Source organism: Hyperolius riggenbachi, chromosome 3 (assembly GCF_040937935.1).
Source record: "Hyperolius riggenbachi isolate aHypRig1 chromosome 3, aHypRig1.pri, whole genome shotgun sequence".
Lineage (NCBI taxonomy): Eukaryota > Metazoa > Chordata > Amphibia > Anura > Hyperoliidae > Hyperolius > Hyperolius riggenbachi.
In genome coordinates this window covers 316,311,782-316,335,987 of record NC_090648.1, presented here as the reverse complement: position 1 = coordinate 316,335,987, position 24,206 = coordinate 316,311,782, and the positions used below count along the sequence as shown (strand labels likewise).

General features: G+C 42.0%; 1 protein-coding gene across 4 annotated transcripts in view; it reads right to left on the bottom strand.

Annotated features, from left to right (window-relative positions):
- Positions 1 to 1,557: 1,557 nt before the first annotated feature.
- The window catches only part of RASSF3 (Ras association domain family member 3), a 218,750-nt gene continuing 196,101 nt past the window's right edge, over positions 1,558 to 24,206 (bottom strand). For all 4 annotated transcript variants that reach the window (XM_068276744.1, XM_068276745.1, XM_068276746.1 and 1 more), the window contains 4 exons: positions 17,364 to 17,471; positions 15,052 to 15,322; positions 11,337 to 11,452; positions 1,558 to 5,363 (listed from right to left, as the gene is read on the bottom strand). In XM_068276744.1, coding sequence (XP_068132845.1) covers positions 5,214 to 5,363; positions 11,337 to 11,452; positions 15,052 to 15,322; positions 17,364 to 17,471 — 645 coding nt within the window. In that variant the 3' untranslated portion in view covers positions 1,558 to 5,213. The remainder of the gene's footprint in view (positions 5,364 to 11,336; positions 11,453 to 15,051; positions 15,323 to 17,363; positions 17,472 to 24,206) is intronic.

Sequence of the window (24,206 nt, the reverse complement as noted above, 5' to 3'; positions counted from 1 at the left end):
TTAACAGGAATAAGAAGAAATAAAAATAGTCTCAGTTTTAGGCCATTATAGTTTTAAAAAAATTCACGCTACCATAATTAAAACCCACATATATTTAGCCAGGCACCTCGTATCTTCCACTGACCACATATGCTATTGCTCCGTTATTGCCTGATTAAGTAGGATCAAACCTGCGAAATGTATTGTATTGTCCCCTGGAGTATGTAAATGAACTCGTATTTGACAAACATTGGCAATTTTTGTGTTTGCTTGGAGGAGGTAAGTCCACCACAGCCTCCTCAGGTTTTAAACTTTTTAGATACTTTTATCCTTTTGGCGCCTCTGTATCCATACTAGGCTTTATTAAGTCCACCCCTGGGGGGAGGGGTGTTACCCCCTTTTCCCCTCATCTACAGAGAGTGACTTCTTAATCCTGAGTGGGGTCAGGTCTAATCTCCCCACCTGCCTATACAGTGGTTACCTTTGAGGTAACTACTTTGTGAGTATAGTTTATTACTCCATCATACTCAATTTCAACTACCAGTACATGCTACACTAGATTTGGTTCTTGGTGTCCCTACTCTGTGTTCACATATTTTATTTGCCCATTTGTTCCGGTTATTACACGTTTTAAATTAAATTATGTCTCTATCACAATAAATGGCGCCAATATTTTATTTGGAAATAAAGGTGCATTTTTGTCAGTTTTGCGTCCATCACTATTTACAAGCCCACAATTAAAAAAAAAATAAAATTACAGTAATATACCCTCTTGACTTACATATTTAAAAAGTTCAGTCCCTAAGGTAATTTTTTTATTTTTTTTTTTATTAAAAACATTGGGGAGAGTGTGGGAGAGAAGGAGTTAAATTTTAAATGTAAAAAAGGTCTTTAATGAAAAAAAAAACCTTAAAAAAAAAAAACTTTAAAAAAAACAAAAAACTGTAGGGTGGATGAGAAACTTTTTCAGAATGATCAGCGGCTTCTCAGAAGCTGCCGATAATTGCTACAAGGACTTAGATCAATGAATGGGAACTGCGTTCCCATTAATTGATCTTTGGGCAGTGGCAAGAGCGAGCGTGGGTCCACGCGCGCAACGGGGAGGCGATTGCGGCTGGAGGTAGGTGTATCTATGCCCCTGAGGCGTAGGTGAAGTTTTTAGGGGCATGGATATACTGCCATGGAGGCAGAAAAGGTTAAGAGAACCCGAACCTGGGTGTCCTGCTGATCCTCTGTCTCTAATAATTCTAGCCATAGAATATGAACAAGTATGCCAGTCAGATGTTTCTGACTGAATTAGCTGCATGCTTGTTTCGGGTGAGTGAGCAGGACTGCCAGTCAACTGGTATGGTTTAAAAAGGTAATAAATAATGCAGCCTCTAGATCTCTCTTTACCCTTGGGTTCCTGTCAACAGACTCCTCATTCACAATGTGTACAGGAGTGATTCAACTAGCAGCATATAAAACACAGGTAACAAATGATACAATTTTCCTAAAAAGAAAAAATAAATAAGCTTAGTGACATTTATTGATGATTCTCAGAAGAAAGGTAGAAAAAAAAAATAAAGAAACAGTGAAGCTATTTAAACATTTTATTTAAGTCATCCCGAAATCCAATTAGACTCTCCTGTACCATCAAATAGGAGAAACTATCATTGCAATGTTATTTATCTCTGAAGAACTTAAGACTTTCATATATAGCTCCTTAATTTAATGTCCACAGATCCACACGTGTTCATACTCTGGTTGTGCAGAACATTTCCAGTGCCAAGTTATGTAGAAAGACCTTCATTCACACTGTAGAACACACTTCATATATCTGTGTCTGAGAGACCTGCCAGCTTCCATCAACAGCCAACCAGGTTCCTCCACTCAGTCTCTCTAGCCTGTGGTAGAAGAGTAAAGGTGGCCACACACACACACACACACACACACACACACACACACACACACACACACACACACACACACACACACACACACACACACACACACACACACACACACACACACACACATACACACACACACACACACACACACACACACACACACTTTATAATTTCTATTCAGTTCAAGAATTACAATCTATTTTTCTGATTGATTGTAACATTTGGAAAATCTGACCAATGTAACACATACACGTGTTCAGTTTTTCAACAATTATGAAAAAAAAAAAAAAAAGGATTTAAAACTGAAAAATGCTTGCGTCCTCTAAAACAATTTACCCTAAACTATTCAATTTTCATTAAAAAAATGATCAGAAAAATCTCCTGGTGATTTTTCTGTGTAGACGATTTTATTTAATTGCTGTAATCATTTTATTGTATAGTGTGTGGCCACCTTAAGGCTAGAAAAGGACTGGTTGGGTTGGTTCCAACTCCAAACACAGATACATAAGGCTACAAGGGGCTGTGGAAAAGACAAGCAAATGAAGACCTATAATAGTGAATGTGCTTCCCTTTAAAGGGAAGCCATTAAATAACATTACTTAAATAAAAATAAAAAATAAAACCTTGATCATGGACAAAATGAATACAGTAATCTGTCATAAATCAAAGACCATACATAGTGCATAAGACATTGCATCAGAATTAGATCTAAATTATTGGATGTGTCCATTTTAGAATATATATTTCAAGTAAAACAAAACGTAGACATTCACAGTTGAGAATTTTATGAAAACGTGTAGACAGCTTAAAAACTGAAGTTGAAGAAACAATGATCACGAAAACAGTTCCCTGCATGGGGTCTTCCCTTCACAGCCATCTGCTTATTACTAAGCCTCTGTGAATGTAACTTACCCTTCACTGATACTTACCTTGTCCGAGGCAAGGGTTTTATGGGGGCAAGTTTAGATTCGGTGCATGTGCCGGTAGCACCGTCACATCACATCAGCCATGCAGCAGTATTTTTTTTTTTAGCTGAACCCTTGTCATTTTTCCACAGCTGTTTAGCTAGCCATTATCAATGACTAACTATCTTTTCTCCTGATGCCCAACTCTACAGCCACCTTAACCCCTTCCTGACACGCAACTTTAGCTACCCACCTTAACAATACCCTAATCCTGACGCACAGCCCTCCTTAATAGTAACCCTTTCCGGATGCCTAACCTCTTAATCCTACTTTAAGAAACTAACCTCTTCTATCCACCTACCACCAATCATCTTAAACCACACCTGACTGTTTCAAACCTTTTGTTGCCTTCACCCCCATGTGAAATCTAAGAACTGGAGATCAAAATCCATCTCTCCAAACATGGACACCCACATTAACCCTTCAAACAAGATAACAGTTGTGACCTAGTGACCCCTAGATGCCAGCATAAGACATTACAGCCAAATGCCAACCCAAACCAACCAAGACAAAACAAATGGCTTCATGCTACATACAGTACATATAAAAATACCATTAATTTGGGCCTAGTTGATTAAATAGTGGTATTCTAGTTGAAAATGCTGGCTGCAGCATCTGCCTCTGTATGTATGCCAACTGTCCTGTGAGGTCATAAACATCCCCATTAACACTGTTCCTTAATTCATGTTTCCCAATACACTTTTCTTAGTCAAAGTTGTCCCTTATGAGAGATGAAAGCTTAACTGCCTGGCCTGAGTTAGAATCAGTAATCCATAGGTAAATAGCAACACTATATTTGCACCAGATCAACCTGCAAAGAAAAGTAAACAAAACTGACACTACACCGTTTTTTCTGAAAAATAAAAGGATAAGTGCGCCTCTGTCATAATCAGCTACGTTCTTCCTCTTACCTACAGGATTCTTTTCCAAAAGGCATAAAAAGATTTCTATACAACTCCTGCCTTCAGAGGAGTATCAAAGCAGCAGCACAGTAAAAGAATGGATATTCTGCAGAAAGAAGGCATCCCTGGTGATAGTCTAGCTAAACCCAAGTGACCTTTGCCAGCAAGTAGTTAGCAAGCTTTTAGAAGCAGGCACATCCACAGGGATCCTGAGATGCCTTTATTTGATGAAACACCTCGCTAAGTCCAGAGAGAGCCTTTAGCAATACTGTATATGGCTTGAAAACTGGCTGGACTGTTGATGGCTCTGAAAGGACAGGATGTATGTGGAAAAGGTAAAAGCTTGCGATTTGCCTGGTATATTAAGAGTTAACCTATTTTAAAAGTGCACTTATCCTTTAGAAACATCTAGACATTGCAAAAAACATATACTTTAAAATGACAAAACAAAAATTAAAGAGATAAAACACCACCTCCAATTTGCTTGTTCTTTGGTTTTCTTACACATGCATTTGTCATGCTATAATTTCATATCAATAGATGTGTTGCATTGCTGCAAAACACTAACACTCTATAGAATACTTTCTGAATGCTCTACTTAACCACTTTCATGCCCTGTGCTTGTGCCCATTTACTGGCATCTGCCAGCATCCTCTGCACGTCAGAGCTACCCTCATATATGGCTATCCTGTAACTAAACTATACTTGCCTTTAAAATAAGACTTAAAAACTTTAAAACAGACCTTCCCCTTATTACAACATACGATAAACCAACAGATTAACAGATTCTCTCTTTGAAAAGCAGCCAAACTTGAACTGGTGACCTAGCTTTAGAGGCAGTGTAAAGTTGTACACACCACCCTCGCTTGCAGCAGCTTGACACACACACACACACACACAGTGAATTGTATGTTGTGCTGACTGCATAGTACTTCTCCCACAGGCATGATGCTGAATCACATCCTCACTGCCCATCTCCATTGTTGCCCAACTCTCTCTCTCCTTCCCTCAGGAGGCCTCTGCCTGAATCCTTCTCGCCTTGTCCCTTTACAGCACGTTCTATATTGCCTCTAACAACCATCATTAATTCTACTGAATCTTCAGGTGTTGAGCGAACGCCCACATTGGCCTAATTATGAAACAGTTGTCTCAATAAACAATCACCACAGGAACATTGCCTTCACATAAGTAAAAGTTCCTGATGTATTTAACACAATCTTAACAGATTAAAGCTTTAATAATTTACATTAAGAGAAAAATAACAGATGAATTTTCTTTTGTGGATTGTCTGCAGCAAAAACCACCTGTGCAGTGGTAACGAGTTCAGGTGAAAGTCATCAGCCTTGTCCACATGGACTAGATTTGGGGTCAGTTTATGACATTTCAGATAGAAACCCCTTGCCAAGTAAGTCTCCACTGGACAGAGCGGCAGTGCTCTGTCATGCTATAAGACAGAGGAACGCTCTGCCCTTATACTAGCCAGGTTTGTGCACTCCACTCAAAGCTTCTTCTAGCTTCTCCTTATAGGATGAATAACGTCGCTTTAAGCTCTGCAATTGTTCATCTTCTTCTTTGTCTAAGATTCGCAAGAAGTTTTGTAATTCTGGAATTGTGAAGGCTTCCCACTGAAACAAATCAAGTAAAATATTTAATCAGGATTAGTAACAACATATAGCTAAAGCTAGACAATTCTGAGTGCTGAAACATATATTGCTGTAGGAATTATGACAGCGACATCTTACTTCAGAAGACAACTTGCCATGCTGAATGTAAATGCTCAGATAACTTAACCTCCCTGGCAGTAATCCCGAGCATAGCTCGGGGTAGGAATTAGAAGCTGATCAGGATAGGGGAAAAAAAAAAAAAGTGTTGCCAGCTTACCTGGGTCCCGCGCTACTGCTTGGGACTCCATGACACTTCTGCTGGCCACCAGGATCCCCATCTCTCTGCTTCCTCCTGGATCCCGGCTGGCCAGCGGCCAATCAGCAGCGGCATAGCGTGACGTCATCGGCGGGGGTGGCGCTAAATTTGACTAAAGTGGACCCGAAATCTTGCACAGGACAGAAAGAAATCAGAGAAATGCACTCGGTATGCATATAGAAGGTTTAGCCTGTCTAATTCCCCCATCTGAACCTCAACTCTTGCACAGGACAGAAGGAAAACCGAGAGAAATGCAGCCTGTATGTATTTAGAGAGTTTAGCCTGTATTTCGCCCTCATTTGTCTCTAATCACAAAATGTAATTAGATCTCTCACCGTGTCAGCTGACAGCCATGGCAGAGATGACAGATAAGCTCATGTGAAAGCACAGGATGTTAATATAGCCGTTTCTGAGCTAAGTGCTTCTGCTGATCTGCCTTACTCACCACCCGACGGGTCCTGCGACGTCCCTTTGACGACGGTCATCAGCAACTCCTCTCCCTACTCGCAGGTATGCACAAAATCACACATTGGGAGTGAACAAGACTTCAAGCAATTGCTGTACTTTGCGCGGAAGTCATCAAGGTTCTTAGCGATCTGACCCGCCGTGACGTTCATTATTGCGGCACGATGTTTGCATGTTCGTGCGCTTGTACCCACATCACGATATCGCAGAAAAACTGCAGCAAAATCGCGACATGTTACCGATTTTTGCCTGACTACTCTCTGCCTGGATTTTTGACTATTCTCTGCCTGCCGCCTGTACCAACCTCTGCCTGGATTTTGACTACTTTCTACCTGACACCTAAGACTGATAGCAAAGGGAAAAAAGGGAAAAACGTCTGAAACGAATCACTCTTCTACTGCCCCGACTGATGTCACCCTCTGTGCCATTCGCTGTTTCAAAATATACCACACGCGTGAGGTGTATTAGGTATATATGTACATACTGTATAGTCTGGTGCCTTATTTCTACAGTTTCACTATTTTTTAAGTTTATTCATAAATGTAATTACTTCAACAATTGTGTTCTAGTCTTATTATAAGCAAGGTGTCTACAAGACTTATTCTGACATTTTGGGGAGTTATGACTTAAAGGATACCCGAGGTGACATGTGACTTGAGACAGACATGTGTATGTACGCACTGTACATACACATAGCACACTATTCTGTGTTCTTTTTTTCTTGCTCTGCCTGAAAGAGTTAAACATCAGGACTGGGTCAGACTATAGTGTGACACTCACGGATAAGAAATTACAACTATAAAAACACTTTCCTAGCAGAAAATGGCTTCTGAGAACTGGAGAGATAAAAAGGGTCAATGGTTCATAGATTTTAGCTCTGGCATACTTCAATAAATGTGTCATTGAGCAAAAACCATAAAACCGTCAAAAAAAAAACAAAAAAAAAACGTAAGAGTTATCAGGATTATGCAAAATAAATGCTACTTACCCAGGGCTTCGTCCAGCCCCAAGCTCCCAGCATGTCCCTCGCCGACGCTGCCTCCCGGTCCCCGGCGATGACGTCAGGCTGACCTAGAGGTTGGCCTGTGCGAGCGGCGCTGTCAATCATCGCCACGTGGACCAGAGCATACTGCGCAGGCGCTGGACTACTGCGCCGTATGCTCTGGTCCACGTGGCAGTGATAGACCGCACCGTTCGCGCAGGCCAACCTCTAGGTCGGCCTGACGTCATCAGGGAACGGGAGGCAGCAGCGGCGAATGGCTGACGGCGGAGCTGCAGCGAGGGACATGCTGGGAGCTTGGGACTGGACGAAGCCCCGGGTAAGTAGCTCTTATTTTGCATAATAATGCCTGATAACTCCTTTAAAAAGTAGGATTTAAATATAAAATAAAACTGTGGAATATCTTAAGTCATTTTTAGGAAAAGGAGGATAGATAAAATTGTTTAATTTTCACCTCGGGTGTCCTTTAACAATTGGAGGGCTAAAATTCTTGAAAAAAAAAAAAATGTACTGGTTTTAGACCCATAAATCCAGAAAGAAATGAACCACCAGGGAGGTTAATTGCCATTTTCAACAGCACACTACTGCATTGGAGGGAGTATGGACACCAGCGTCAAGTCTCTTCAGGGAGACCCGGTTTTGTACTCAAAATAACACAGAATTCAGACTTCTCACCTCGTGTTAGAACATTTAAATAAGTTAGGTCCAAGTGGGGTGTGGCCAACAAAGCCGTAAATTCAGTTAACCCTTTGCACGCTCACATGCAAATCAATCATCCAGGAACCACAGTCAAGTTGAAAGCCAGGGTCTAGGTTACGAAAGAATACAGTCTCTTGCTTAGTCACATATGTTGTGCAGAGGCTCCCCATAACTAGTAGGTGTCCTAACTTTGGCCCTATAATCTGCATAGTGCTAACATTCAGTGAATCAACCTAAACATTGGGAGAACGTATCCCAAAGTCCTCTTTTGGTACAAATAGTATATTATAATCTACCCGGCGTATACGACTATGCAAACCCATGTGATCTTTGTAACAAACATCCCCGGTTTTTAAAGAGAATCTGTATTGTTAAAATCGCACAAAAGTAAACATACCAGTGCGTTAGGGGACATCTATTACCCTCTGTCACAATTACGCCGCTCCTCGCCGCATTAAAAGTGGTTAAAAACAGTTTTAAAAAGTTTGTTAATAAACAAACAAAATGGCCACCAAAACAGGAAGTAGGTTGATGTACAGTATGTCCACACATAGAAAATACATCCATACACAATCAGGCTGTATACACCCTTCCTTTTGAATCTCAAGAGATCATTTGTGTGTTTCTTTCCCCCTTCAGCTCTCATGCACTGAAGTTTCAGGCTGCTCTTTTCTTCCTGCAAACAGCTTTGCCCTTGTCTGTAATTCTTCAGTATGTGAAAGCCCAGCCAGCTCAGAGGACGATTTATCCAGCTTGTAAAAGAGAAGAGAGAAGCTGCCCTAATCTAAATAATACACGGGCAGTGTGCAGAGAGGGGCCTGGAAGGGTGAGTTCATAGCAGAACCACAACACTGAAGAACTTGGCAGCCTTCCAGACACAGGCCGACAAGTCTGACAGGGGAAAGATACATTGATTTATTACAGAGACTGTGATAGCAGAAAGTGCTGCAGTAAGCAAGAACACATTAGAATAGCTTTTGGAACTTGTAGGATGATAAAAAACAGGATGCAATTTTTGTTACGGAGTCTCTTTAAGTTAGGTGTAGGAACAGCAGTTCCTGGTTGATTTGCATAAAAGTATTTGCATGTGAGTGTGCAAAGGGTTAACAGATTTTGAAGATTTCGTACGCCATGTACTCTTCTATAGAGTTCCACTGAACTTTGTTTTTACATAAACAGTATACACCTGACATAAATCTGGCCATTGTGCTTTACTGTGGAGCCTAAATACCATATTTATCCAGCAGGTGGCTCCCAAGCTCCTGCAAAAACTGAAGGCAGGAGGGGATGTCTCCAGCACTGCTAAGCCTACTTCCATTTTTGTAGACCTCTCCTTTTGGGACAGAAAGGAAAAAAAAAAATGGCAAAAAAAAGTTACATAACCAATTATATAAGATTTATATCAAATCTCTTTATTGATAGTTGGGATTTGCTAAATTTTATCAGTTTTTGCATTTAGGTGTTCAAGCAGAAACCCAGCAAGCAAAATCTACATTTACACAAAACTCCACTATACGATCAAGTCTAAAGAGAATTGCTTGCAAAGACTGGAATTCAATAAGGCTATGTTATTGGCTATATACAGTCAGGTCCATAAATATTGGGACATCGACACAATTCTAACATTTCTTAGCTCTATACACAACCACAATGGATTTGAAATGAAACAAACAATGCTTTAACTGCAGACTGTCAGCTTTACTTGAGGGTATTTACATCAAAAATCAGGTGAACGTTGTAAGAATCACAACGGTTTGCATATGTGCCTCCCACTTGTTAAAGGAGTACTATCAAACTTTATTAATTTCTGTCTGTAGCATAAATCAAAATTGCAACAGCAGTCTGTGCGAAAACAGCATATCTTTCTGCTGTGCAGTGTAGCTTTTTTTTTGTAAATTTACCTTATAGACGGCATCTGACACACTGACGGCGACGGGGAATGGGGCAGCTCATTACATGAGAGGGGATTCCTTTTTTATAGTGCGGCAGTGCATTATCCTACTTTCATGTTCCCCCACATCAGAGCGCACTATACAACGAGTGACCCGCCGAAGCCTGCTATGAGGAGCGAGAGACAACCGCTCTTGCTCCTATTCTGCCCAGCCAATCTGCCGTGTGTCGGGCTGCCTATGCTACGCAACGGCAAGCATATTAGCATAAGCTGGAGGAGGGCGCGTCACTGCTCCTGAACGCATCAGAAGCAGGAGCCGAAGGGAAGGATCATGACGCGCCCTCCTCTAGCTTATGCTTGCCGTTGCGTAGCATAGGCAGCCCGACACACGGCAGATTGGCTGGGCAGAATAGGAGCGAGAGCGGTTGTCTCTCGCTCCTCATAGCAGGCTTCGGCGGGTCACTCGTTGTATAGTGCGCTCTGATGTGGAGGAACATGAAAGTAGGATAATGCACTGCCACACTATAAAAAAGGAATCCCCTCTCATGTAATGAGCTGCCCCATTCCCCGTCGCCGTCAGTGTGTCAGATGCCGTCTATAAGGTAAATTTACAAAAAAAAAGCTACACTGCACAGCAGAAAGATATGCTGTTTTCGCACAGACTGCTGTTGCAATTTTGATTTATGCTACAGACAGAAATTGGTAAAGTTTGATAGTACTCCTTTAAGGGACCAAAAGTAATGGACAGAACAAGAATCATAAATAAAATGTTAACTATTTAATACTTTGTTGCAGTCAATTACAGCCTGAAGTCTGGGGGGGGAGAAGCAGGCCACATCAGACGCTGGGTTTCATCCCTGATGATGCTCTCTCAGGCTACTGTAACAGTCTTCAGTTATTGCTTGTTCTTGGGGCACCTGAATCCGAATGAGCATGCAATTCACTTGCTGAAGACAAACGTGAAGGGGAAAAGCCAACAAAACAAGCAGGACCTGAAGGCAGTACATTTAGAGACCTGGCAGAGCAAAGGGTTTGCAACCAAGTATTAAAAATGTTCACCTGATTTGGATGTAAATACCCTCAAATTAAAACTGACAGTCTGCAGTTAAAGCACATTGTGTTTGTTTCATTTCAAATCCATTGTGGTTGTATATAGCGCAAACATTTTTAGATTTGTGTCGATGTCCCAATATTTATGGACCTCACTGTATATTCATATTGGAATTGTTAATAGCATTATGACTGGTGAATATGCTGTGTGTGACTTATGCTTTGATGACAGCCATATACAGCAATTCAGATATTAAAACTTTGCAAACCTGAATACAGATGGCTACTTACCAACAGGCTCCAAGGCAGAGGTTGTTTGTAAATGAACAAAGCAGGCATCAGCAAACACTTAGTCTATATGGTATGCTAAGGCACAGTAAAAGCATTCCTTCTGTGCTATAAGTGAAATGTTGCTACAGATTTTCTGTTAAATGCAAGGCATTGGCATGCTAATATTTTGCAGCTGGTCTCTGAATCAGAGAGCTGAGGTTTTCTGTAAGTGCCTCACAAAACCAATATGAAGACCATACTATGCACACAAACAGTGATTGCATGTAAAAACATATTCCTCACCATGACATCTCCAGTTTCATGCTCTCGCAGTACAAAGCTGAGGGTTTCAAGATTTGGCCCAGCTACCAGTCGCAGATAGAGTGGGTGTTCTCTGTCAGATAACCTGCACATGTAAACTGCGGGAACAAAGATATGGGTTAGCTGGGTGAAAGTGCCTGACTGAAAAAACAACTATAATCACTGAAGACAACACTGGCTCTCCCCCAGGTGTGCTATGTTATGTTAGTGCCCTTCCTGCCTTTTGAGGAAAGCTGTGAACTGATTAGACACAAATTTGTGCACATATTTGTTTATGCAGGTTAAGGTTTCCTGCATTGATTTCAAGATGAAAAAGGTGAAGAAAGCAGTAAGGAAAATAACACACCGAATGCTGGATAGGTCTAGTTAAAGCGGACCCAAACCAAACATTTTTTAATTAAAAATATTTAGTTGCACCACTCTGACACATACAAAGATAAATACACACTCCTTCAAACCTATGATCATTTCAGTGCATGCTTTTCACCCTTCTCTTTTCATAGCTAGGGTTATACTGGGGGCAGCCATTAGCAATTCCTCCATTGCCAGACACCATCTACTCCAACAGTTTGCCGGAAAAATCCCGGCAATTTGAAAGGAAGGGAGGGGTTCCTCCAATAAATGTAAAATATTTTATATTTGTCGTCATGCAGCTGAAAAAAGGCTGCTATTTATTATTATAATTTAGAAAATAGATTTTATTTCTGAAATCTTGTATTTTTAATTTGGGTCCACTTTAAAGAGGAATGTTATTTGTTCCCTTCAGCGCACAAAAATTCAAACCCAAAATCAAACAAGACAAGTACTGAAAGCAATCATGTTAACTAGCATAAATTATAAGGCTCTCAAACAGGTGATCACATTTTTTATGGCTTCTGCACCATAACGCCCAGCCCCCATGCTGGCAATTGGGTAGCCACCCTGTAAATCAAGTTAAGTCCCAATAACAACCCATTAGTGAGTGCCAGAAGAGACAGGTGGGGCTATCCTGCAGCTGGCACCGAGGAAATTGGCATATGGTATAGCGGCATTTAGGAAGAGGGACCCGGATCAATGATGAGAAGGGGGAATTAGAGGGACAATCACTGGCGTTGACAGTGCAAGTATATTTTACAACCTGCCCAGAATTCTGCATTAATTCCTCTCACGCTTGTTATTTCCTGTTAGCAAAGTTGGGGTCTTATTTTTACTCACATCTACTTCCTGTCTACTACGGTAAGCACAACCCTGTTACAAAGATAGTTAGTTTCTACTGTAATGCAAGGATGCTGAGAAATGTAGCCCAACATCTAAATTGGGTGTTCATAAGTTTAATCCAGTCCAAAAAGGAGAGCAAGTATGTTGCTTTCTATGGATTTCTGCACAAATTGGTCATAAAATGTGACCCGATCATCTATGTCCATGTTTTTATTGAACACACCATGTAAACATTTGCAGTGCAGGTGGAAATATTATGTGAAACCTTGCATTTAATAACTGGCTGAACCTCCTTTGGCAGCAATAGCTTCAAACGTTTCCTGTAGTTGCAGATCAGACGTGCACAACGATCAGGAGTACAGGTAGTCCTCGGTTAACGAACGAGATAGGGACTGCCCACTCGTTCTTAACCTGAATCTGTCCGTAAGTCGGGACTACCTGTTCTGGCCCGCTGAAAAAGAAGAATATGGGCAGCAGAAGGTAAATAGAGGCCTACTCACCTGATCCTCGGCGATAGAAGGTGCCCTCGTGGAGCCCGGAAGGTTCGCAGTCCGTCCTCTCACTACCTCCATTGTTTCCCGGCGGTTCCTGGCTTCACATGCGGCGCATAATGACAATCAGGAAGAGCTCCCCTAGTGGCGGTGCTTCCTAATTGCGTCATGCACCGCATGTAAAGCCAGGAGCCGCCGGGGAACAATGGAGGAAGTGAGAGGACGGGCTGCGGACCTTCTGAGCACCACGAGGGCACCTTCTACCGCCGAGGATCAGGTGAGTAGGCCTCTATTTACCTTCCGCTGCCCATATTCTTCTTCAGCGGGGCAGAACAGGTAATCCCCGGCGGGCGTGACGTCATGAGACGGGGCGGAGCTATGGTCGTGGCGTTCGTATCGGCGGGTGGTTCGTAAGTCAGGCGTTTGTAACCCGGGGACTACCTGTAATTCTTGACCATTTCCCTTTACAGAACTGTTTCAGTTCAGCAATATTCTTGGGATGTCTGGTGTAAATCACTTTCTTGAGGTCATGCCACAGCATCTCTATCTGGTTGAGTTTAGAACTGACTGGGCCGCTCCAGAAGGCGTATTTTCTTCTGTTTAAAGGGATACTGTAGGGGGGGGGTCGGGGGAAAATGAGTTGAACTTACCCGGGGCTTCTAATGGTCCCCCGCAGACATCTTGTGTTGGCGCAGCCACTCACCGATGCTCCGGCCCCGCCTCCAGTTCACTTCTGGAATTTCTGACTTTAAAGTCAGAAAACCACTGCGCCTGCGTTGCCATGTCCTCACTCCCGCTGATGTCACCAGGAGTGTACTGCGCAGACACAGACCATACTGGGCCTGCGCTGTGCGCTCTTGGTGACATCAGCGGGATCGAGGACACGGCAACGCAGGCGCAGTGGTTTTCAGACTTTGAAGTCTGAAATTCCAGAAGTAAACCGGAGGCGGGGCCGGAGCATCGGTATGTGGCTGCGCCAACACAGGATGTCTGCGGGGGACCGTTAGAAGCCCCGGGTAAGTTCAACTCATTTTCCCCCGACCCCCCTACAGTATCCCTTTAAGCCATTCTGTTGTTGGTTTACTTCTATGCTTTAGAGGTTGTTGTACTGTTGCAACACCCATCTTCTACTGAACTTTGGTTTCATCTGTCCACAGAATATTTTGCCAGTACTGCTGGGGAACAGCCAAGTGCTCTTTTGCAAACTGGAGATACTTTTATAACCCTTTCCAGCTTTATGCAAGTCAACAATTCTTAATCGTATGTCTTCTGAGAGGTTTTGTGCAAGACATTCACATCAGGCAATGCTTCTTGGGAAAAGCGAACCCAAAACTGGTGTGTGTTTTTTATAGTGCAGGGCAGCTGTATACAACCCCTCCAATCTTATCTCATTGATTGAACTCCAGCTGGCTGACACCGCTCTCCAAATAGCTCTTGTAGAGGTCATTAGTCTAGGGGTTTACATATTTTTTCTTCACCTGTGCTGTTAATGTTTACATGGTGTGTTCAATAAAAACATGGAAACATCTACTTATTCGTGTGGTATTAGTTTAAGCAGACTGACTGTATTATGACTTTGATGAAGATCAGATCACATTTTATGACCAATTTGTGCAAACATTCATAAAATTGCACATACTTTATCTTGCTACTGTATCTCAGCACTTATAAATGGCTGCCAGTGGGCTACATGGCTCAGCAGCTCCTTATCGCTCTGGCAGAGAAAGTGCTGTGGTGGTTTCACTCCCTTTGCATTGCAGAGAAAGCAGCAGGTGTGATTGATGGGACAGGGAGAAAAACCGCAACGAAGAAACATACAACACTATTATCTTTGTTTCAGTGTGAATGATATAAAGCTGCAAAATACTCAAAAATGTGTCTGGTTACTGATTTACAAAACCCTGGACACAGCAGGGCTAAAGATACAGGAATTCAGCAATGCATGCACTCTGCCTATTTAGTGTTCTGTGTAAACATGAACTTCAAATACGTGTAATGCTGCCCAGTACCTTGATCTTCCTTCTGACAGCGCTTATAAAGTGCAAACTTGGCAGGATTGTCAGCGACCATGAACTTTCTCAGCAAGGCCTCAATGACTTCACGCACAGTGTTGGTACTGCTGATGTGCAGAATGTTTATGCTGCCTTTGGGCAAGTAGAAGGCAGTGTCATTTTCATTGCTGTTGGCATGGCTGTGTACATTTGTTCGCGTCCTTACAGTGATTGGTCGTCTCAGTTCCATCTGTACTTTTATGAAACCTGTGTATATACCACTGGAATTCTGTTAAAAGTAAAAAAAAAAAAAAAAAAAATTCTATTGACATATCAAGACATTAAAAGGTAAATGGAGTATGCCGATGTAGATCAAAATACTAATTTCTAACATGCTAATGAGCTGCTCTTCACCTAGGAGAGGGAGGCCGGGCTAACAAATTAGTTAACATTTGAAGCTGCTAGAAGTTGTGATTTCTTCATCTCAAATTTTGCCTCCTTGGAGGGATAAATAAGCATATTCTCATCACTATGCATGGCCACCAAAACAGCCCAGTTCAGCTTACCAGAAACTGAGTGTTCAGAGTCGTCTCCAGAATTTGGTAGGCAAGGTTCCCTCTCCTATTTACAGTACTACTGTGTAAATAGTGCCATTTCTCCTTTATGTACAATTTCCAAGATGAATTGCTAAACTGTGTACCGGGATGAGTTTTCCTCACTATATGTACTATGCATTTCCTATGGTATTGCGCTACAACAGCAACAGACAAGAGAAAACGTACAGGCAAGCCTAGAGATACATACTTGTGACTTCCTGTTAAGAGGCTATAGCGATGGAGATGGACAAGCAGAACGACAGGATATGCAGCAATTCATGCCTCAAAATGTATGGTTATTTAAAACAAAAACAAAAAAACATGCCAATTACAGCCTATAGAGTTCAGCCTGGCAACATGGAAAGTAACACAAAAGGCTGATAAATTTGCTGTGTGAAAGTAGCACACAGGAACTTTACCGCTACCAATGCTGGGAGAGCACAGCCCATTACTGTATTAGCACCACACTCGTTAAGGGCGCTGCTCTCCGTATTAGCACTGGTAAAATTGCCTTGCCCAGTCCGCACATGGTAAATTTACCAGCCTTTTGTGCATTAGACTCCATCTCTAACTGGAGGCGCCCATCTCCAAGGAAGAAAAAAATAATAAAAAACAAACAAAATAAAAAAAAGGTAGTAAAGGGGGTTAAGAATTGCTTTAATTTGTATTACTGCCCTGTGATTCCCACTGTCAGAATTAAACTAACACAGACAAACAGGACATTTATATTGCACTTTTCTCCTGGCGGACTCAAAGCGCCAGAGCTGCAGCCACTAGGACGCGCTCTATAGGCAGTAGTAGTGTTAGGGAGACATGCCCAAAGTCTCTTGGTGCTGGCTTACTGACCAGGCAGAGCCGAGATTTGAACCCAGGTCGCCTGTGTCAGAGGCAGAGCCCTTAACCGTTTACACTATCCAGCCACTTCCTCTCTAAACAGGAAGTGGCAGTCTCTCACAGATGGGTACATACAGGAACAAAAAAACATTTTACTGCAGGGAGTAGTTAAAATCCCTGATTATATAAAGTGGTAGTTCCAAGTAACAGGAAATGAGATGAAATAAAAACTAAGGCCACCAAACTGCATGGAGGTCTCTGGGACAGGAAGTGAGGGAAAATCTTCCTAGTGACTGCAAAGCCCACAATAACCCCTCCACACAGTAACTAAAAGAGTTTTCCAGTACCGTGCAGCGACTTTTTTTGGGTGTTGCCATGGACCATAATATTAATTACGGGAATTTCTGTAAAATCACAGTAATTCTGTTGCCAGCAACTGGACCCCAAATTACATGTCCCAAAAGGACAAATTATGTAATCAGTCGGGGAAATAGATTTGTAATATTCTCCAAGATTTAGCCAACGCAGGGAGAAAACTGCTGAACACATACATGCGCCCTACATCCCCACATACATTCAGTATTTAGGAGAGCAGCTTATAAAAACACCAGTTTTTGACCACAGCATTCCTGGTGAAAGCAAGTGGGTCAGAGATTTACTGTCCAGTTACTTTCTCTTGCGCTGACTATACTCTGCTAGATGGAGGTACACGCTGCAGGAGACCTGCACCACAGGTTTATATGAAACACATGGCTCTTCTGCTGCACAGAGTGACCCAGAATATGCACACACAGATGTAGCGGCCAGGTATTGCCCTCAGGCAAAAGAACTCCTGGGACAAGAAGATTTCTCAGAGTAAAACATACACGAAGTATCAAGCAAATATAAATACAGCCTTACCAGTGTCATCTTTAATTTATCAGTGACTGCTGCATTGTAAAGCTGAATTTTCTCTTTGGTTTCTTCCTTACTGAGGTACGACAAAGGATCCCTTTCCTTTTCGACATCCTAAAAAGTAGAAGATATGAAATTTGAGAATACCCATCTCCAGTTCCGTACATGTAACATGTAATTTTATCTTTTTACAACAAAGTATTTGCAATAATGCTGCTTTTGAGTGAGCAACTGTGGTTTCCCATGATGCACCACTCCTGAAAACATAAATCATTACTTTATGCCCTTGAAAGCAAGACTGCACATCCAGAACCACAGGTGTATAGGAAGCCTGTAGCTAATAAATTTTACAGGAGCCATATCAACCCAACATGCAGACAGCCTGTTCCATACATGTAAACTCAGCGCAGCACATAATAAATGGCACAGAAAATTGCATCAGGACGAGGTTGGCTCAACAGCAGAGAGAAATCCATACAGGAAATATATGCAATATTGATGCTATCCTGTGACAACCTCCATGGAAAGGCAACACTACTTGTACTGTGCTAGAAGACGACAACTTCTAACTTTTACTAGTGGAAGTAGCGTAACGAAAGTCATACTGATTATTATTATTAGCCTTTCCTCTATTTGGTGTAGATAAAGGGTGAATCCGTGGTCGGGGGGGGGGGGGGGGGGGGGGGGGGGAGGGGTCGTTGGAATGTGCCCATGTGTCAGCAATGGCACCTAGTTGTGTGCATTGCTCAGTGCTGCTGTCTGTATGAAAAGTGCAGATCTGGCCATGTTACCCCCACCTTGGTTGACTCTAGGTATGGACAAGTGAAATATTGCACAACTGAAAATCAAGTCAGGACAGGCCTAAGTAATAGATAAATATGAAAAATAAAAAACTTTTATAAATGAAGGTGAATAAAAGTTTATTTTTTACAATTTAGTCAATGTTTGCCATTGGGAAGTCACTGGAAAAGGTGCACCTAGGAGAGAGAGAGCAGTATAAAAGGGAACTTGAACTGAGATGGGCACTGAGGCTGCCATCCTCATTCTCTATCAAAACAATGACAATGACAGAAGCAAAGCATCAACACAAATGTTAGGCAACTAATACTTTACAGGACAACTGAAGTGAGAAGGATATGGAGGCTGCCATAATAATTTCCTTTTAAGGAAATACCAGTTGCCTGGCTGTCCTACTGATCCTCTGCCTCTAACAATTTTAGCTATAGACCCCGAACAAGCACGCAGCAGATCAGGTGTTTCTAACACTGTCAGACCTGACAAGACACTACTGCAGCCAAATAAAATCAGCAAGGTTGCCAGGCAACTGGTATGGTTTAAAAGGAGGAAAATGTGGCAGCCTCCACATCCCTCTCACTTCAGATTCCATTTAAGTCCCTGATCCAGAACGAGCATGCAGATCAGATACTTTGACTCTGGTCTGACTCCACTGGCTACAGGCTTAGGTGTGTGCTTCAAACAACTAAAGCTGAACATGACAGCTATGCCACTGGCATGGTTTACAAGGTAATCAAGAGGTCAGCCTCTGCATTTCTCTCCCTTCAGGTTCTCTTTACATTTATGTTTGCTAAAGAATGTTTATCCTCTGTATGTCAGTGTATATAAGCTGTGTTTTTTCAGTTCTGGTCAGGAACCAGTCCGACGAAGGCTTTTTATAAGTCGAAAGCTCACTGTTTATCCATCTTTAAGTTAGCCAATAAATGGTATCATCCTGATTCAAAACTTCAGGTTCTCTTTAATACCTGGTTTAGTCTTCTCATAACCAATGACAGCCTTGCACTTGCCTAGAACAGTTCTATATGGTTTTACAGGTGTCTGCATAGCTGCCTGTATTCTCAAGACTGTCTACTCTGAAATTCACTGTTTGCTGAAGTAAGAGAACTGTAAAAATCTGCTTTCAGAGCTGGACAGCTTCCAAAATAACATTTGTTCTAACTCCACAATTACTCCAGCAGGCAGGGATATAAATATAACACAAGCACTTACTCCAGGCCCATATATAGCCCGAGACTGACAGCCTCCTCGGGCTCTTTGATTTCAGAAATGATTGCACCCTGAAAACTGTGTGTATCTAATATATAATGCTGTAACTGCGCAAAACTAGGGCAGCACCAATTCACAAACAGCAACATGAACTAAACCAGGAACACAATCCGTTTCCTTTAACTCATCACAAGTGGAAACTCACAGCTCCTCAGCTGCATTAGGATGTACAGTGGAGGAAATAATTATTTGACCCCCTCACTGATTTTGTAAGTTTGTCCAATGACAAAGAAATGAAGTCTCAGAACAGTATCATTTCAATGGTAGGTTTATTTTAACAGTGGCAGATAGCACATCAAAAGGAAAATCGAAAAAATAACCTTAAATAAAAGATAGCAATCCTACCTAATACTAATAAAATGCAAGTGTCTCTGCGTCCCATGTCCCTGTGTGTGTTTTTGTTGTGCGCATGTGCAGGGAGGGACGCAGAGACACTAAGGAGAGCTGGGGGAAATGACACGGTGGGGGACCAGGAGGCACATGAGCATGTGGCAGATGCCGGTAACAGACCTAGCCCGTTTTTAAAACAGGCTAAGGTCAATAGTACTTTTTATAACTTAAGTTTCACTTGTAGATCCTTTTATAGCCATACGTGTAAATGATAGGCATACACTACAACATTATAATACATTGAATAATCAAAGTCTATCAATCCTGTAATGTTTATCTGATCATTGCATTAGTATATGAGAGACTGGAGAGGTATTAGGCTGGGTTTGGACTTCACCAGGTGTACAATAGTACATGCACAGTGTATTCTGATCAGATACGCTGTGCGTGTACAATAGTACATGCACAGTGTATTCTGATCAGATACGCTGTGCCGCATAGCAGTGTCTGGGGTCCACCATCGCTGCTCGTGCCGTGCTTGGCTCCGCTGCATGGGACAAGCACCAGTACACAGATCAGAGCACAATCAGAAGCATCAGGCTCCCATTAGATTGCAAAAGACCCATGGAAATCCTCCCTGCACCTGGGAGGATTCTAATTGGTCCACTACTTAGTGGACCTATGAGAATCTTACTTGCTGCTAGGGAGGATTCCAATTGGTCTTTTGCAGTCTAATGGGAGCTAGATGCTTTTACTGAAGACACAGAAGACAAGATAGTAGAGCAGGAACTAATGGGGAAAAACAGCATAGTGAGAATGGACACTATCTGATCCCATAGGCTTGCATGGATTCTGCGGTGAATTCAACACTTGTCAGCTGCTCCCATTCACCAGCTGGACACTTGCTTGCACTTGGCACAAGCAGCCCGCCCTCTATCCCCCACCCCATGGAGATGCATCTGAGGAAGGAAAGATTTTTTTTGGGGGGGGTACCGCTCCGCTGGGGCAAATGCCACCGCATGTCAGACATGACACACGTGGTGTTCAACGCTACCATTCAGATGCATGTAATTGCAGTCAAAAGACGCTTGTAGCCGGGAAGCAGAACTGCCAGACAAGCGAGCAGTTCAGTTACCAGTGGAAGAGAGGCCCAAGTGCAGACAGGGAAAAGAAAAATGTAAACCCGCTAGAAAAACAGCACTGTCAAAGTTATTTTTACTAGTCTGCAATGAGCTCATCCCTTTATACTCATCGCTACTACCGTAATTTCATTATACCCTACAAGGCTGTGCTTTAAAGTTGGCTGGCATACCAAGGTTAAAACACACTAGCAATTGTTCTAAACTGAAAAAAAAAAAGTTATCAGTTGGTAAAGCTTTAGGCTATGCATCTAATGCAAGATTACTAAGGGAAAGAATAAAAATTATTGTTTTAATCTCCAGACACAAGATGCTCTGACCTTAATAAGCTATGATTAGCAAACATTGTCCTGTTATTTGCAGAGTTATTGAACCAAATATATATATATATATATATATATATATATATATATATATATATATAAAAAAATTAAAAATAAATAAATAAAAGGGATACAAAGCCTGGCTGTGCTCACGGTAAGCTATGTACACACATAGGATAGTGGGTGGACAGAAAGATCATTGTGAAATGTGTGTATATAGATGTCCCACAACCCCACTGATAATGTACCGGTAGTTTGTGATGCATCATGGTGGGTCATCAACAACTAACCTCTCCTACTCTATGTACACCTCACAGCGAGGCACCTTTCACTTGCATTCTACTTTTCCTTTCTCCACAGAAAACAGGCTGCCAAGCAGTGTGTCTGTACAAAGAGGATATCACAAATGTCGCTAGAACAAGGTTTCCAGGCAACAATTAATTAAAGTACTGTATACTAGCCCAATCTGAGCACATGGTCCATCTTAGGTCCATCTTAGCTCCATCAATTCCCTACAGCACGCACACACCCACACACAGAGTGTTTGATGAAATATTAGGCAAAGTCACATCAAAAATGTGTTGCAACGGTGATCAGTAGATTTAGCTGTTCAATGGGTGACCAGTCTGGACATCTCCCCACTATTAGTTAGTAAACCATGCTAAAATTCAATTACAAATGATCAGGGATGCTCACCGGATGAAATCTGAATGAGTTTCATTCTGATTTCTTCCAGGTAATTCAAGCACCTGAGCGGGTGTGTGAGAGGGGGTTAAACTTACCAGGCAGGCATCTTCTTTAACCCGTCCCAAGCTGCATCACGTGACTACTAAGCTACTTCAACCCGGAAGGAGGAAGTGTTTGTAATCACGTGATCACGGATTGGAACGCAGAGTGGGCCATGAGTGGTGGACTGACAAAATGGGGAGGGGGAAGAGTCATATAGTATGCTAGAGGAAAGCGGACAATGTTGGAACTGAGTGTTTGTAATATAAATTTTGGTAGGTGTAAAATTTATTGTCTGAGAGACTTAGGTGGAAGGACAATCTGCACTATAAAAAATTGACAAACACACAAAAAAAGCTACTTTTAAATACTAAAGTATTGATGCAGTTAACTCTTCAGTGAGACTGCAAATGAGATGATGTGCAAGGCAATGATCAGTGAGGCTGATGTAAGGTACAAGATGTTCTGTTACCCCTGGAGAGATGATTCAGTCCCACTAGCCATATACGACAAAGAACAATGCATTTCAAATCAAACATTCCTTAGGCCTTTCCCTTCCAACGAATGTTCAGGAAGTTCTGCTGCTGACCCACCTTTCCTTCATCCAGTAGCGTCTCCTGTGGGAAGCGCTAGCCTCTGTCACCAATATTTCTCTGAAGAACAGAGAGGAATCTGTTCCAAGAGCCCCACTATGACAGGTTATTTCTAGCGTTTTCAGAACTCAAGCGTCACCTTGCTGTAAACCACTACTTTGGATTCATGAAACAACTTCCCAATTATAGCTGTATAGGAGGAGAATTAGGGATTCGCCAACCTCAGCATATGCAGATTACAATGGACAGGTCTACCAATAAAAGGGTTAATATTCAAGACACTTGTACACAGCTCTTTAACCTAAAACAATTTTCAAAAAGGGGGGGGGGGGGGGATAAAGTGTATGGTGTGTACTTTGCCATCAGCCAAGGCTCTATTTTACATTGTACATAAACATCCAGCAATCAGACAGTCTGGGTTACACAGCCTTATATAACATAAAAGTAGGTATACAATTAAACATATGCAAATTACCACGTATCTATTCAATATGTATGTTATTGTATGTTAGCTACAACACATTACATAATCTATAAAATATTTACAGGTAATTTCCCTGTTGCCACAGGAAGGCAAAGTGCCAGACTATCAGCGTATTATACATGAATACATCAGGGCAAAGCCTATAAAAAGTGTGATTGTCATAAGAGTGACTTGGAATGAGACACAATGAGCTGCTCTTCACATATCATTGACAAATGTGCTCCAGGATATAGCTATTAAAGAAATTGTTCTCAGAGATGTATGCCTAAGGGAGCAGAACTGGAAGTCTGAATTAAAAATAAAAAACTCCATGAGCTTTGTGTGGTTGTGAGCCAATCCCATTGCAATCCAATCTTCCCACCAAGTCAAAGCTGTGATGTGCAGAAACCTCTGCTGTCTTAATTGCATCAGCAGCTGCACACAACTTTACTGAAATGCACAGTGAACTGCTTTACACATGCATGCACATTTCCCTGCTTGTTCTTAGGCAATACAGGGCTTGCTAGGCAGCTGCACATTATTGGAGTCTCAAACTTGAGCTTTGTAAAATATACCAGTTTAAAACATTTATGTTTGCGTCTATTTTGCCGATGGCCCACAGTCCATTCACCTCAGCGGGGTTATGTTAAAGTGGATCCAAGATAAAAAAAAAAAAAAAAAACTTTTACTCATTGCATAATTGTGTTCCTTTCATATAGTTTATAGGGCATTCCTCAAGCCAAATTTTTTTTTTTTGTTTTAATACTCGAATTCCCTATAAAACTAAACAAACATCGCCCACAGCTCAAAGTGCATTGGCACTCCAAGTAACAAGGGCTTATGGGGACTCAGTCTGGGCAGGAGGAGGGGGAGATGTTACTAGCCAGAGATTTCAGTGGCAGAGGGGAGGAGGGAGCAGGAGAGGGGAGTGAGCTGAGGGCTGGAGATGCAGTTGCAGCTTGCCTGTGTGTAATGTGACAAATAAAACATGGCCGCTGTCGTATCACAGGAATAAATAAAATGAAACTGTTGCAGCTGTCTGCAGCTAGATTTGCTGTGTAAACTATCTAAACTTTAGATGAGATCTATAGGCAGGTTACTTGTCAGTTAGTTTTTCATCTCGGATCCACTTTAAAGACACTTTGGACTCTCTTCCACTTTCAGTGACCAAGAGCATATGGAAGCAATAGTATGGGAAAGGACTATTGGTGGAA